Here is a 16177-nt window from a genome sequence, read left to right on the forward strand (position 1 = left end):
TATGACACGAGAACATAAGAAGGAATCTGTGTGAGAGGACGGAGGAAGCAAAACAGGGAGAAGACAAGGCTGCAGAAGAAAGGGAATGCTGACTGTCTGGGGCCAAGAGAAATCCCAAATGGCTCTGTCAAAGGGCTGCATGGAGAACACAGCAGCAAGATGATGATGCAACAGAATCTGGCACAGAAAATGCCTGTTGGCGATGAGACTGGTTAGAGAAAACAGCCATTATTCATTAGTTGCTGGAAGAGCTACTATTCCCAAACCCTTCTTCATTATAAAGAAAAGGCAATTTTATGATCACAAAGAGGCCATGTCCTTTTTTTATTGACAATTCAATCTCTACATACGTACAGTATTGCACAGATAATAAGTGGGCTGACAATCATTAACAATATGGACTCAGGAGCACGTACATACAGTTACTGCTCTGGGCGGTGGTGTACTCTGTGCCAGCTACTTCAGTAAACACGAGGGACATAAATAGGACAGCTACTTCAATACAAAGTCAGCTTTCAAAAAAAAGCGTATGTGTCTTCTCATAGAACACTTAGTATGTCAAACCCAGGAAAACCAGTAACTAAATGCCAAAAAGAATGCTATCAAAGGAAAGTTGGTGACGAAATGTTAGGTTAAGAATTTCAGTCATTGAACTTGAGATACAGGAAGTGTACACGTATTGGGAATTTTAAGAAAAGACCCTCATGTGCTGCTTCAAACTGACGACTATATTCGAAAGGATATTTCGGGGTTGCTACAAATGTCTTTTCTGCTAGCATTAAACCACTGTTTGAAAGTTCTAAAGAAACAAGATGGTAATTGACATAAGTGGGTTTTAAAATAAGATTCTTCTCACTCAAAATAAAATAAACTAAGTATGAGCTTCATCAAATTACAAAGAAATCTTATCAAAATGCCAATTAGATAAAGAAGCCAGACCACACACTGATCTTCACTGACTGCAGAGCTAATGTCCCCTACACGGGCGGGAGGAGAGAGTTGTCCCAGCTCTGCGGCTACACAGCCCACAGAGTGAGGGTGGACGAACTGGGGGTTGCTTCCTCAGGTATGGAATCGAGGGGGTATGCTGGATGGCTTTTAAGACACCAGTTTGAGATTCCACCTTTGAGGGGACGTTTTGGGTGGCAAAAGAAATGGATTAAAAACAGTGGGTGAAGTATTTCTTACCTTTTGATGCCATCGCTCAGAACTGTTCTGCACTGCAGTTCAAGGAAATCTCTTTTCGATACTTTCATCTACTGGCTGGTGCTGCTAAAGGGTAAAGCAAATGAGGCATCTGACAAAGACATTCTGGACACGACTGTAGAAATGCCGTCAAGTTTGGGGAGAAAACCAGTGCTGTTCCACGTCACGCCCGCTCTCAGGATCTTCTGCCTCTGAATTTTACGAGCCATCAATCTGGTCGGGAAATGCATGTTCACGCCACTCTCAACAGCGAGCTATGGCGTGCACACGTATTAAAAATACATTTCCTGAAATCCTCCCAGGTAGACAGCGTTCGTGAAGCTGGTTCTAATGGAAAGGATGCAAGACAATTAACTGCAGGGCAGGATTTTTTTTCTTTAAAAATCAGGAAAATGACCCAAAGAGAGGAATGGCTTCTCGTTTCCTGCCTCTAAAAAGAATACAAGTATCGCTTCTTCTGGAATCTAACACACTGGCTTCACTTTCAAAATGCATCATTTTATTTTCCTCGTAAGGCAGTCATACATTATAAACTTTAAGCACGTGACAGTCACATGATTTCTTCAGTAAGCCCTAGGACTTCCATGAGTGTTCCTGGAGCTTACAGCCAGAGTAGTCAAATATTAAAGCTTTCTCCACAGCCACACGTTCCTTTGATGTTTGGGTTATTGAAAACAAACTCACTGGATAATTTATCTTCAACATAGTCCATTTCTGTTCCTAAAAGTGTTAGCTGTGCTTTCTTTTCGATGAACACTCTGACTCCTTGGGGAGAAGAAAACACGTGTCACATAAAGCCTGCAGGTCTATGGAACCTGCTGATTCAAAGCACAAGTGAACTTTTAAAATAGTAACCACCGACAAAAGTCTAATAGGAAGCTTCTGAATCTATCTCATTATTTCCTTTAAGAGCTTTAGTGCTCAGTTTCCTGTCTGTCCCTTTTCCACCCAATGATCTAAGTCAAACACAGTATTAGGCCTGACAGGTGCAGAGAAGCATACTCCACGACAGTTCCACGCAAAACCAGAATGTGCTTTTCACTGTACTTCACCCATTTTTCCCAATTTGCAACATGAAGGAAAGGCGTATGTTCTGAGACTTCTGTAAAAACAGAGTCAATAAATGTGTAAAAGCCTGCACAGACATCTGTACACATGACGCACCGGCAAGCTGAGACACATACACAGGACTGTGACACACTGGGCTGGTGTCACGAGGCCCATCAGTGCAACGTGGCCGGAAAACTGGCAGTAACGTAACTCCCTTGAATTACGCTGGTAGAGGCTGGTACCTTCATAAATATAACTGGTCTAAGAAAGCTTTCTTCCTTATAAAAAACTGAGTAATTACTCAAATATAAACTGTACAGAGTTATTAGAAATCATCTTCAGAAATATTTAATATTTAAAATTTAAAAATTTAATATTTAAGGTATTTTATGTAGCGATCTAAAAAACAACACAAAATGTCATCATTGGTCAGTAACTTCACTTTAAAACAACTTGTTAAAAACAACAACAAAAACGTCATCATTGGTCAGTAGCTTCACTTTAATGAGATAAATTAGCTAGGTAATAGCACAGCTCTGACGCAGAGCTCCACTGAAATACCCGTGCTAGTGCTCGCTGAAGTTCCCCCGAGGCCGTGACATTATTTTGTTTTAAATAGGTTTTATTAGGTTATTGGGTAGGGCCAGGGGGCAAGAGAGAATTAGAGCACTGGCATTTTTAATAAAATTAAAACACAGATTCTTCAAAAGCATGAGATGACATTACTTATTTACTTATTGGTATAGATGTCAAACTGCTGCTTCCCAAAAGATGGATGGTTTGGTCTGAAGTTTCAGCATTTAAAATCTTTCTGCAATGATTATCTTTTGTAATTGAAATAAAACAAATGATAAGAGCATACCTTCTGGAGCAACTTGAGTAGGTTCAACTTTTCCCCAGGCCAGTGAACTAGCGGAGTGACCCTCAAACAAGCTATTTCACCTCCCCATGTCTCGGTCTCTTAATCAGCAAAATGGGGGACAATACGGTATCATTCTCACTCAGCTGCCGCGTATCAATCATCTGATACATGAAAGTCCATCAAACCACCCTACCTCACAGCAAGCACTATGTATGCTTGGAACTCACCATCTTGAACAACTTCTTCATCAGAATCTCCTTTTGTCTTTGTATATTCTAGAGTATAAGAAAGGCCATTACAACCCCTGGTTCGGACACCAACTTTCAGACCTACCTGAAAAAGCAGTGTAAATATAAACTTAGTTTTAAAGTAGTACATATTAAACATTCATAAAAACTCTGGCTATTTGTGCTATGGTGAGTGCTGTGAAGTGTGTAAACCTGGCAATTCACAGACCTGTACCCCTGGGGATAAAAATATATTATATGTTTATAAAAAATTAAAAAAATTTATATTAAAATTAAAAAAAAAAAACAAAACTCTGGCTATTTGACATTATTTGTTTCTTCATAAGCTTAAAGAGATATTAGATTTCTGGCTATGAAATGTCCCATCAAGAAGTATAAGTGGAAAGGGAAACAAGCATTTAAAAAATTTAGCTATTTAACAAACAGCACTGCAATACTAGTGGGGATCCTAAAATAAAAACAATTAAATGCAAAAAACCCCAAACCAGTCACTACCACTCTACGGAAAACATTTTTTTTTTCCTTTTTAGTTCCAGTCCTTGTTATAGATACACATAATCTAAACACAGGCTTTATTATAACAGGAATAAGTCTTAATTCTCTGATTTGTTTTTGCCACTTAAGACATCATCCTTCCATGTGATTAACGGTCACAATTATCATCTGCATATAACGTCCTGGCAGCCCACTATACCAATGCATGGTAACTACTTAACCCTTGCTTTTGGCAGATTAGGCTGGGAATAACATTTTTAAAGGAAGAGGGGTTTTTTTTGCTTCTGTTTTTTAAAGTAAGTTCTGCCCAATGTGAGGCCTGAATTCACAACCCCCTGATCAAGAGTTACCTGCTCTACCAACTGAGCCAACCAGGTGCCCCTTAAAGGAAGAATTTTAATTCTAAACATGAATAATCCCTTTTTTTTAAAGGAAAAAGAAAAGTACCTGATGGCACAGATGACTACCTAATAAAAAAAATTTTTAATTTTTTTAGAATTAAAAAAAAATTTTTTTTAAACATTTTTAAAAAGATTTTATTTGTTTATTTGACAGAGATCACAAGTAGGCAGAAAGGCAGGCAGAGAGAGAGGGGAAAGCAGGCTCCCTGCTGAGCAGAGAGCCAGACGCAGGGCTCGATCCCAGGACCTGGGACCATGACCTGACTCGAAGGAACTGAGCCACCCAGGAGCCCGTACCTAACAAATTCTCAATTCCTCAAAAATATTTGTGCTCCACCTCATTGCAAGAGATGTTCTCAGGAAGCTTCCCTATGTTTAGGTTCAGTGAGGTCCTTAGGCCGTCCCCTGGAAACCATCCTGCCTCTACACAGGGCCTTAATTCTAACACAGAACTACGCAAACATTCTCAAGTACCAGAAATCAAAAGACTGCAGCCCACACAGATGTTAAGAAGTTAAAATGGGACCAAACTGCACTTTTAAAATACCAGCCTTCATCTAATGTCTATCTTAGTGTAATTTTCTAACAATATCTACCGAACTTCTAATCTTGGATCCTATCTGCTTTTTTGAAGTATACAGTAAAAGTATCATCACAAAAAGCAGGGTTTCGCCAAGCAGACCCCGCTTCTCTTCACAGCAATGGTACATTTGCTTCAGGAGCAATCACGGAGCGAGAATGCTAAGCTGCCTGGGAGTTCTGAATAAAGCAGTCCGACTGTAGTCTCTTCTGTCCTTAACAAGGAGACAGAACTGTGGTCTTATTCACTCCCAGAGTGAGAGAAGAGAACGTGCAGGGCGATTCACACATTCAGCATCACCAATAAGAAACCATCTAGCTGGAATTCTGGAGCACTTGTCCTGAGTATTAACTTGACTTAGCTTTTATCTTTATAAACCGGAAGACTCAAGCAAAGCAGGAGGTCCAACGACTAGGAATGAATACAGACACTTACAGAAGACAGGAAAATACAGCTTTAGGTACCTGGAGTTTGGAAAAGGGACTGCTCGCGCCAGCAGTGACACCCAATGAGGCGTGTGTGCTCCATCCTCTTGATGTCATTGTTATCCCTCAAACCTACACGCAGCTACACCAGGGTTTCATCTGGCCCGTGTATATATACTCTTTCCATCAGTCTATCCAAACGGGGTTGCCACATACATTTTAGCATTTAGTAATTCTTAGGAGGGATGTGCCAGAACTTCATTACACGGTAATGTAGGTTGTACAACAGAACCTAGACACCACTCCAAAGTCTAATTACTAAATATCAATAGTTTAGTACTTGGACGTAATTTACAGTATTCCACAGGCAACAATGCCCTCAGGTGAAGAGGATGCACACTCAACAGTTCTGTGTCTAGGACAGCCTACAGGGGTGCACTAAACCAGGCTCACGGGCTTAGTCCTCTAGAACAATGGGCCTGACACACTACAGACACTAAATATTTGCTGAATGATATTGGTGGCAGCACTAGATGTAAACAACCCCAAAGACCTTAATATGGGGGACTGGCTAAATAAATAGAAGCTGTTCAATAAAATACACTAACATATCCAGTCATAAAAAAGAATGATAAAAAAGGTGGGTCTTTCTGTAATGCTCTGGAAAGAACTTCAAGCTATATTATTAGGGGCAAAGTGTAACCACAGCATGTATGGAATGCTTTCTCTAAGTAGGGAAGGAGATGGACACACAAATGTTCATCTCAGGAAGGACACTTAAGAGGTGGCCCCTTAGAAGGATGAAAGACAGCCAAGAGTTTGGGTCACAAAATGACGTCCTTTTCACTCAATACCCTGTTATATTTTATTTGAGCCTCTAAAAATCACGAGCGTATTTTACTTTTTAAATAAAAATCCCTAACCAATGAAAACATACTGTGTATCACAAGATAATTCATTGTGAAAATACAACTTCAATTTTTTTACTGAATATTCATCTGATTGGTTTTACTTACGTGTTCGGGCTTATCTTTAAGAAGCTGTTTTATCTTGTTTACTGCTGAAGGTGTCTGAAAAAAGAACAAGTTATTAAGATTTTAGCTACAAAACCTGCTTTCTTTAAAGCCTTATAGTTCCCTAGTCTTTAAGACTATTCAAGTCTATTAGCACATTTGTCTGACAAATTTATATTCCATTCTCGTCTGAGTACCTTGTGGCTTTTGTACACAAACACATGGACTCTCCTCAACTCAAAACATTCTGTTTTTATTTTTAACATACCTTCTAGCAACATCCTTTGAATCTTGTTCCCCCCAGTCAAGATCGGCTCCCTGTCATCAGTTCTCTGGTTCTACTTACATCACAAACCTACGTCTGCAGGGCAGCCTCTCTTCGGTGCTCCTGCCGCACGCTCGGCAACAAGACAATCCCTGACACAGAGAAGGCGCTCAGTAGCCAAGAATCAATCCAGGAATCGCTGGGGAGGCAAACCTTCAGGCAGTTTTCCTTTTGATTATTATTAACTCTATTGTTTGTTTTGTTTTTTTGTGTACCCCAAATCTATTTCAAGCCCATTAAAATGCAGAGAGGAAATAAGGCAGCAGCATCAACCCAGAGGGTGCCTCTCTTACCAGTCCCACCATGTGTTCGCACAGCTACTAAATGTGGCTTAAAACATCATCTCAGGATATCCGGATGAACAGGATTAAGCTAGTCAACTACAGAAACAAGCACTGGGAGGCATTTTTCAGGAGCAATGCTGTTTAATTACCTGGCCCATTTGTCTTCAAAATGAGGAAAACACCACGATGTATTAGGTGTATCCGATCAGCAACACCAAGCCCCCTTTCCTGGGAAGAGCAATTTTCCCACATCTACTGTATTTCTATCTTGGGTTCTGTCTGCTTTTTCACGGTGCTGTCACGGACAAAATCCGTTCCAGGGCATTTCTGCCCTACTTCCTAGCTGTGTCCAAGCCTGTTACTTGGCTTAAATGGGGAGAACAGACCCTCCTCCTCAGGATTCTTGGGAGGATTAAATAAATGAGTTCACGAAGTACATTTAGAACAGTGCCAGGCACAAAGAGCTCGATATAAACCTGCTTGCTACTTTACAATGATGAGAGTATATTAACAAAGAGATCATGTCCTTCCTACTTCATTAGCAACTTAGCTGGCAATGCTATGCTGGTCCTCCAGTTTTTTTATTGGCATTTTATTGGTTTGTGGAATCCCAGAGTGGACACTATGACCTATGACTTGGAAGTAACTGTAGCCAAATCCCAAGCCTGTGCTAAGAGAGCAGACCAAGAGGATGGCCTCCAAGCGTGCTCTTCGGGCCTGTCCAGTGGGGGTGCCGGCCAGATGAAGATGTGAAAGCAGAGTCTGGACGCAATTTAGAAAAGCCATGAAACCAATTTAGAAGGCTGACACTAGTATTTTTTAAAAACACAAACCAGGGGCGCCTGGGTGGCTCAGTGGGTTAAGCCGCTGCCTTCGGCTCAGGTCATGATCTCAGGGTCCTGGGATCGAGTCCCGCATCGGGCTCTCTGCTCAGCAGGGAGCCTGCTTCCCTCCCTCTCTCTCTGCCTGCCTCTCTGTCTACTTGTGATCTCTCTCTGTCAAAGAAATAAAATCTTTAAAAAAATAAAATAAAATAAAAACACAAACCAGAAGAGAAAAGAAAACAACATATTGCACTAAATAAAGATGAATGTTCAGTGAAACTATGACTTCAGTTATTAATATACAGTGAGTGTGCACATATATACATATTCTGTGTAACTGTAAAAGAAAAAAAAAGGTTAAAAAAATATCACCATCAGTAGTGATTTATAAGGGCCTTTTCCCACAATTCTACCAGAACAGGAGCCAACCAGTAGGACAATAGTGAAAATAGGGAGCAGTATGCTGGGGAAAGAAAGAAATGGAGAAGAATAGAATTACTTTTTTTTTTTTTCCTTTTGAGATCACAGCATGTCAACCTCAAATAGTTACAGGAATATTCCTGAAGAAAAATGTTTAAAAATGCCCATTTACCCTTCTAAACAAATGCCAGTAAAAACTAGCTTCTGCTGGTGTCATGGTCTCATTTCCCACATTGAGTCCTGAAGAAATTAATCTAATTACTGTCAAAGAGCAAAGGATTTCTGATAAGTTTAAAAAAAAAGCACAACCGTGGGAAAATATTTATTGCAAGTACAATTTGCCCTGTAATGCTGGGGAGTCAAAGGTGATGAGTGTTCACTGCTACAAGACCAAAACAAAGAAGACAGGGAGTACACACTACTCTATCTCCACATGATTATTAAATTGCCGAATTTGATTTTACAAAATAATGTTTTTTCTTCTTTTCCCAACTCTTAGTAGAAAACACTTACACAATAAACAAAAACAATTCACGGAGTGGTCCACCTATCCCAAAGTGGTTGACTTCACACCCCTCTACTATCCAGGGAAAAGTAACCTGTGTGCCTGGGAACTGTCATCATAGGAACCAAAATGAGTCTTTCTTAATTTTCCTCTGTCAGGCCAAAACCAAGCATACTCCACTGGCAGAGTGTTACTGATGGAAACCTAGCAGAGTACGTACTTAAGGGGAAAGATACAGATCTTGTAACTTTCTAAGTGAGGGATTTGATTTTCAGACCAAGTCAGAAGGCCTAAAAGGGAACATGTGGCACTTGAAAAAAAAAAATGCTGGCTATAAAAAAATACTTTCTGTATCTCAGGACCAGGCAGAAGCTGAGGATCCTTCTGGGCTCAGTCTTCGCAGGCTCTGGCAACTCCGCAGTAAGTACACTCAATCTGGCAAACAGTCCAAAAACTTCACAACAACATGCTGCAGGCCTGGTAGCCTCCCATTTCCATGCACTCCCCCAAACGACTAAGACACCTACACTTTTCTAAGAAACGTCTATATAATTAATGACTTATTCACCTGCAATTTGGCCAATGAATTAAAGTTTAAGATTCCTGAAACTCAGTGAAATAGAATGATCGTTTTTAATCTACTCATAGGTAGATCATAGAACAAGACAAAAGGCCCTTAAAAAAGATCTTTAGTCTGTTTTGGTATCAGAAACTTCTCATCCTTAACACTGTATTTCCTTAAGTAATTCCCCAGGCAATTTTAATATTTTGCTGCTCAAGAAAACAAAACTAAAACCAAAGCTAACTCCATGATTATGTATACGAAACATGTGCCAACAACTACAACCTATTTTAATTTCATTATAAATGTGGCATTTTAATGTTTAAAAGATGGCAGATTAATAGCAGCCAATGAACAAGTTACAGTATCTTTCAACTCATTCTTTAACAGCTCCAGGTGGCATTATGATGTTTTCCCTTTTGTCTTTTCCTAGTCATCTCTGTGTGTGTATATTTTGTGGCCTTTCTCATGTTTCTCATAATACACACTAATAAACATATTAACCATTTACTGAGTACCTTCCAGGTGTTCAATGGTGTATATGCATCATCTCATTCTTACAATTCTGTGATTTAAGTATTAAAGATTAAATAACTGATACAGGGACAGTAAGTTAAGGAATGAAGAGTTAGGACTTCCAAACTTAAAAAAAAAATTATTTACAGTGACTACATAATAGGTCACCAACTGGATCTCTCTAATTTATTATACTATCCTCTCATTGTTATACATTTAGGCGACCTGCAATTGTTTCCTGGAGAATGCCCTGTAAATTGCCTGAATACACAAATTACTGCTTGGTCATTGCTCCAAAACACTTCTGGTACTTGTGCTTCCATGAATTAACTGGGGCTCAAGTAACATTGTTTCCTCTTCCTTCTCCACCAGGTGCCACGAGAAAGTTAAGTCTTGAAGCACTCACTGCACATAATGAATTAATTTCTCTCTGTGCATGAAGAATGATGCTGGCTATGTACCATCATTCTCTTACAACTTTGGTTGCACTTTATGGACAGGTGTCCATAATCTTAAATTATGGTTGCACTAACTCTGATCTGTAGAATGATGGAAATAAAAGCCTCTGCCAGCAGGGCAGTGTTAATCTTCAGGCTTTCATCATATTTTACTCTGGTTCCTAAAAATTCAATTTCTTTTGTCAATTCCTCTGCAGGTGTCCAAAAGTACTCACTTTGAAGTGGTGGGGTGGAGACTTAAAACATTCAATCAAGAAACCATCTCTGGTTGCAGAGAAGTGTTAAGGGCAGCTAGCTGGTCACCAAAGTAAGCCTTCTGTTCCAGCAAACCATGAGTCCTCTCCTGGATTAACATCAGTTAACGCAGATACCTGGGCGCTGACGGCATGGAACCATGTTTTCATTTCACAACTCCTTTTCCTTTTCCTAGCCTTTTGATGACCTCTGCTGGCCACGTAGGTACAGCACTTAGACAAGTTTGCACCATGTCAAATTACTGATGTCAAGTTTATGTATCTAGGTAACACTGATCTCTTCCTACCCATTTTACTGAATCATTTCTTGTTTCATTTGCTTTTATCTGTATTCACTCATTAGCCCTTTGATCACCTTCCTGCTTCTGCACTCGACAGAACATGCTAGGATTTACAAGGCTCATGCCAGGGTCTTGGGACTAGGGAGCATATGCTGATTAAAATGACTGCAAGCCTGCTATGCGGGCGGTGGGTGGAAAGCAATCAGGACTTGCTTTTTCTCTGGCACCAGCTAAGACTACAGAGAAAGGAACTTCTAAAGCTAGCTAGACAGTTAAACAGGCTAAGTTCACACAATGGCCTCTGGTAAGTTAATCAAACACTTGATCAAAGGCAACAAACACAGAGCCCTTGTGAACTAAGAACTGACAAGATGAAGAACGGACACAATTATGTTAGCAGAGTAAGCCCGGTAACAGGTTGTGAAGCAGGAGCAAGTGCAGAGAGCGCAGGTCTGAGAATGTAAGCTGTTATTATCCCTGGTAATTCCTGGGGTGGCAATGGCCTGGCCCACAACTATGTCCCTGGAGGGTGGGAATTGGGTAATTCAATTTATTTCTTGTCCTGAAACACAGGAGGTCTTAAATGTCAGCTGAATGACAAGGAATGGGGAGGAAGGGAATGACTCAGAGATTCTGAACAAGCAGGTAATATGTTAAACGATGGACAAAGAAAAGGCAAAAAAGCATCTCCTCTTTCTGGCTCTACCATTATCAGCGGGAGAATTCTTTTCAGTTCTCAGTATTTTTTAACTCAGTGAAAAAATACTCAGTTAACTTGTGAAAGACACAAAGTATGACCCAGGCCCTTCAGTTCTTGTGATTTCAAGACGGGAGAATTCTCAGATCTGATGATGTTATCTTCTGAACATGAAAACAGGGTTGGTGGCACAGAAAACAGGAATATAGAATAATCAGGATAACCTGTACCGGCTGAAAAACACTTATCCATTATAAAAATGAATCCTCCCACCTGATCACAACTTCCTTCTATTTTGTTTCAACTGATTTTCTGACAACAGGCTTTCTTATAGCATTAGCTTGAATGGAATCCGTGATTCAATTCTACTTCCCACTCTCTAGGTGCTGAATGCTTGCACAAAGCCTTCTCCTTAACCAAGACTGGGGTGAGAATGCCGAACTGATTCACAAGCTCTCCTATGAAATCCAACTCTTTCGAAACGGCAAACACAAGTGACTGTCTAACTGATAACGGAGTTTTCCCGGGATGAAATGTTTTATAACTAGACAGAGGTGATGGTTGCACATTAAAAATGTACTAAATGCCACCGAATGGTACATTTTTTAAAGGGGTTAAATTTTGGTATGTGAGTTTTCCCTCAGTTAAAAACAAACAAACGAACAAACTGCATAGAGCACCAGGGATCGCGTCTGCGTGGTAAATCCTGCGGCGACCGTACGCGGTGTGGACTTTGGTGCCCTCCCGGGGTGTTCAATCTCTCACCCAGAAAACGCCCAACGCTCACTCAGGGTAGAAATTTTTATCCTTCTTTGTCCTTTGTGAGAGCCGACCACGGCCGAAGCCCGCTGGAGGAACGGAGGGTGTTTCAAAAAGCCTCCCCGAAGCCAGGAAGGAACCCTTTGTGCACTACAGCCTTGATCTCAGTGAGGGGTGGGCTTTGTTGACGCCGTAGCTCTCACGTCGCTCGCCGCGCTCGCCCCGTTGTCCCCCGGCGAGCTTCCGCCCTCCCCGCGCACCTCGAGGGCAGAAGTCCGGGTTCCCTCCTCCGGGTTCCCTCCCCCAGCTTCCCGCTCCTCGAGCTCCTAAGGGCCCGCGACCGAGCACAGTCGCGCCCCCGGCTCGCAGCGGGCCTCCCCGGGGACCCGGGGCTTCGCGCACACTCGGCACCCCCCACTGCCCCGCAGGCAGCGGAGCACGGCCTGCTGGGAAACGTAGTTCCCCGGGCGCCCGGCTCCCACGGAGCAGCCCCACCCGGGCTTGTTTATCTCCCCAGCCAGGGCAAGGAGGGCAGGGCGGCGACGCGGCGGCCGCACAGCGGGCCGGGCGCCGTGCCGCCGTGACCTCCTCGCGGGGGCGGAGGTGAACCAATGTCACCCGTCCGACCGCGCGCCCCGGCCACTCACCAGGGTGAGGGCGGCCCGGGTGGGCTGCAGCTTCCTCTTGCTCACAGCCCGGACAGTGGCTCGGACTAAAGAAGCCGACATCCTCGCGGTCCCGGAGCCCCGGTGCCTCGGGCCGAAGCTCGGCCACTTCACCCTCTCTCCATGGACACCGCGGCCGCATTGACGCCACAGGCTCCGGCGCACGGCGCCCCAGGCCCCACCCCGCGCGGGCCCGCCCCGCCGCCGTCATTGGGCAGCCGCATGAGTGACAGGCGGAGGGTGGGGCGCGGCGCTCGGGCTGTGGGCACGTGACGCGGGGGCACAACCCGAGGCTGGGGTGCGTGGGGTTGTAAGGTCGTCTTCCGGGGACTGTTTAGGCGCGTCGTGGGGAGTGGGGTTTGGGCACGCGGAGTGATTGCTGGCTTGACTCTGGAGGCTTGTCGCACCCCGACCTGTCCCTGGGAAAGGTGCGGCGTCACTGCTTAGGAACGCTGAACGCGAGAGCTGGTGTTCTCTAGAGCAGAAGGGTTCCGAGGCCTAGGCACACGTACTTGTCTTCCTTTCTGGTCGAGCTAGACACTTCTTCAGAGCATAGACTTACCGCAGAGTGGTGAAATAAACCACCCAAACACACCCCTACTCGTCCTCCCCTCACCGCGTGCTGACTTGAAGGGTTGTTGGAGGTTGGTGCTAATACAACTTACGCTTTCAGGGACTGACTTTGGAACCCAAAGCGCTCCGAGGATGTGATTGGGCAGCTCCGTTAACACTCAGCGAGAACCACTGAACAGACTTGAATGAACACCTGTTGTCTGCCAGACCTTGCAGTCGCTGCTCAGGGGCCTCTGCCTTATAATTCTGCTTGTTAATTGAAACACACCTAAGCCTGGTAAATGGAGAGTCCAGGAAAGAATGAGCGATCTTGGGAGGACAGAAGTGCAGCGGGGTTGGCGCTCGGGAGGGCAACCTCCGGATAGGTGGCTTTTCTCATAGGTGGCATTTCTCGAGGCAGTGCTAGAGGTAAAGGAAAAAGGAGGGTCGGTGGGGCGGTCCTGGGGAGGATGGACTCTGCTCAGTGTTTCAGTGTGGAAAGAACTAATCAGCGAAGTGTGTTTTAGAGCCCAGTTTCTTTCATCTGCTGCTACAGGATTGGAGAGTTCAAAATTCCCCTAAGTAATGACAGTAAGAGAATGGTGGTTTTGGCCTCCAAACCCGGCTTAACACAAAAGAGACGGTGAGATTAGATGATGGTAGTATGGTGGGTTTGTCTTGGCTTCATCGGACTAGCTGGGTGATTTGGTACAAGGTGTTTTACTTCCGATGCCCTTCCTCCTACAGACACTGTGAAGATTAAATGGAAGGCCCTTGGAGGAGTGTATGGCACGTAGCTAAGTACCAGCAACTCAATAAACTGTTGCTAGTTGTTCAGAACATATCACACCAAGAATGAATCCTAATGTAAACAATGGACTTTGGGGATAATGTTCTGTCCACATAGGTTCATCAGTTGAAAAAAAAAAATACCCCACGCTGGTACAGGATGTGGATAGTGGAGGATTTGGACTTGTGTTGGGACAAGAGTATACAGAAACTTTGCACTTTCCATTCAGTTCTGTTGTGAACCTGAAACTGTTCTAAGAAATAGTGTTAATAAAATGTAAAAAAAAAAAAAAGATGCCATGTATGATTCTTAATTGTTGAAATATTGTTACGTAATTGTGTAGGACTTTATACATTACAAGAGTACCCTTGGGCACACTTTCTCATAGCCTCACAATTTTAGAATAGGTAGGGCAGGAACATTGGGACGACTAGTTTAAAAGTGATGCATAAACTCTGGCCTTTTAGTATAGTGAATTAGGAAAGAAGTACATTTAAAAAATCTAATCCTAAATTTTTTGGTTTAGGATCCCCCATGTATGCTTAATTCTTTCATCTATTTAATACACACTACTCAATTTTTAACTTGGTTGGCTGTTTTGCGTGTGAGAGGTAAGTCACATAATCTACTTATTGGTGGGTCAGGCATACCTAATGTTATTTGAAACTGGTGCAGGCCCCTCAGATAAACTGGCCTTAGGAGGGTTTTGTGACTATTTAAGAAATATGTGGGCTCCCTTATCTCAGGGTAGCAGCTGTCCTAGGGTGTCCTGAGGTGGGTGTGGTAACTGTTGAGGGAGCTGGCAAGCTGTGACCACATTTAGATTTCCACCAATAGGTTAAAAACTTAAAATAGGGAAATGTTCAACATTGCACTTCGGGCCTTAGTTTCAGGGTTTTAGACATTTAAAAGTGGTTTTCCTAGTTAAGACCTCACTTGATCCTCTCTACTCTGTGAAAGGGCAGGTGTGACTTCCATTTTATAGGCACGGAAACTGAACTGCCACGAGGTTAGGAGGATTGCCACACTCTCAGCTGGAAAACTGGGAGAGCCAGAGACCCTAATTAAGCCTAGAATTCCAACCAGGGAAGCATGCTAAATTCTTGACTACTGTTGTCTAAACATGCCTACTTTCAAAGAAAAAAGTACTAAGTACATCTTTACAATTTTATGGGAGTTTGTTGAATTCTGTGAACATCTGAATCTGAACTTTTTTTTTTCCCCTCACCTGTAACACCATGAATCCTATTTACCCAGGATTTTTTTTCCCACTCAGTAAAGATTTTTTTTAAGTAGAATCATTTGTGAAACACATTTGAAAATGAAAAGTAAACTGAAGTTATGTCGGAACATTTTAGTGATATCTCTAAGTGTGCACTCTGCTGATTACTGTACACACTGAGCAAGGGATTAGAGTAGACAGGGCTGTAAGAATAGATTTCATTTTCTTATGTGTTCCTGGGAGAAAGAGGAAATTGTGCTAGTGGAGCATCTGTAGAGCTTGTGGAGGGACAGGCCAGCTGCATCTGAACGATAACTAGGAGCTGGCCTCAGCATGGAGCAGATCCACTTGTCCCCGGCTGGGGCCCTGAGAAGGGGCTGTGACCAGCGCCCAAGTCAAGGGTCATCCATTCTTCAGGTCTGGCAAACACTGGTCACTGTCCCAAATGATCAGTGTGAGGAACTGAAATTTACCCAGGAACTAGAATAAAATGTAGGAAGCTTTTTAACATTCTTAAAAGGATATAAGGAAATGTGGTTTCCATGAAAAGGAAAATAATAAGAATAAACTTGAATGAGAGGAAAAGGGAAGGTGGCTGAGGTACGTTGAGGACAATTAGAAGTGAAATGATGAAATTCATGTGAGATAGAAAACAGCAAAATGACATAAAAAATCCAGCCAGTCATGTGGAGATTAAATTTGAGTTCTCCTAGGATGAAGGAAAAAGATGATAGAGAAATAATGAAAAAAGACAAAAGTATTTTTGAGGGGGAAAAAAAAAAT

General features: G+C 42.7%; 1 protein-coding gene across 1 annotated transcript; it reads right to left on the reverse strand.

The window, feature by feature from the left end:
* Positions 1-307: 307 nt before the first annotated feature.
* Positions 308-13012, reverse strand: LOC111153593 (iron-sulfur cluster assembly 1). Its single transcript, XM_022512725.1, has 4 exons — positions 12813-13012; positions 6284-6337; positions 3346-3451; positions 308-1971 (listed from the first exon to the last, which is right to left on the reverse strand). Exons 1-4 carry the CDS (start codon positions 12891-12893, stop codon positions 1823-1825), a joined length of 390 nt encoding a protein of 129 aa, XP_022368433.1. The 5' UTR covers positions 12894-13012; the 3' UTR covers positions 308-1822.
* Between the last annotated feature and the right edge of the window lie 3165 nt (positions 13013-16177).

Source organism: Enhydra lutris, unplaced genomic scaffold (genome assembly GCF_002288905.1).
Source record: "Enhydra lutris kenyoni isolate GAN:26980312 unplaced genomic scaffold, ASM228890v2 scaffoldscaffold33, whole genome shotgun sequence".
In the NCBI taxonomy this organism is placed as follows: domain Eukaryota; kingdom Metazoa; phylum Chordata; class Mammalia; order Carnivora; family Mustelidae; genus Enhydra; species Enhydra lutris.

Bases quoted from the DNA above. Each gene is read 5' to 3' on its own strand.
- LOC111153593 (XM_022512725.1), bottom strand. From the start codon at position 12,893: ATGTCGGCTTCTTTAGTCCGAGCCACTGTCCGGGCTGTGAGCAAGAGG. The intron at 3,452-6,283 runs GTAAGTAAAACC...CTGCTTTTTCAG, and splicing joins TTAAAGATAAGCCCGAACAC to GTAGGTCTGAAAGTTGGTGT. The intron at 1,972-3,345 runs GTGAGTTCCAAG...CTTCTCCCCAAG, and splicing joins TGAAGAAGTTGTTCAAGATG to GAGTCAGAGTGTTCATCGAA.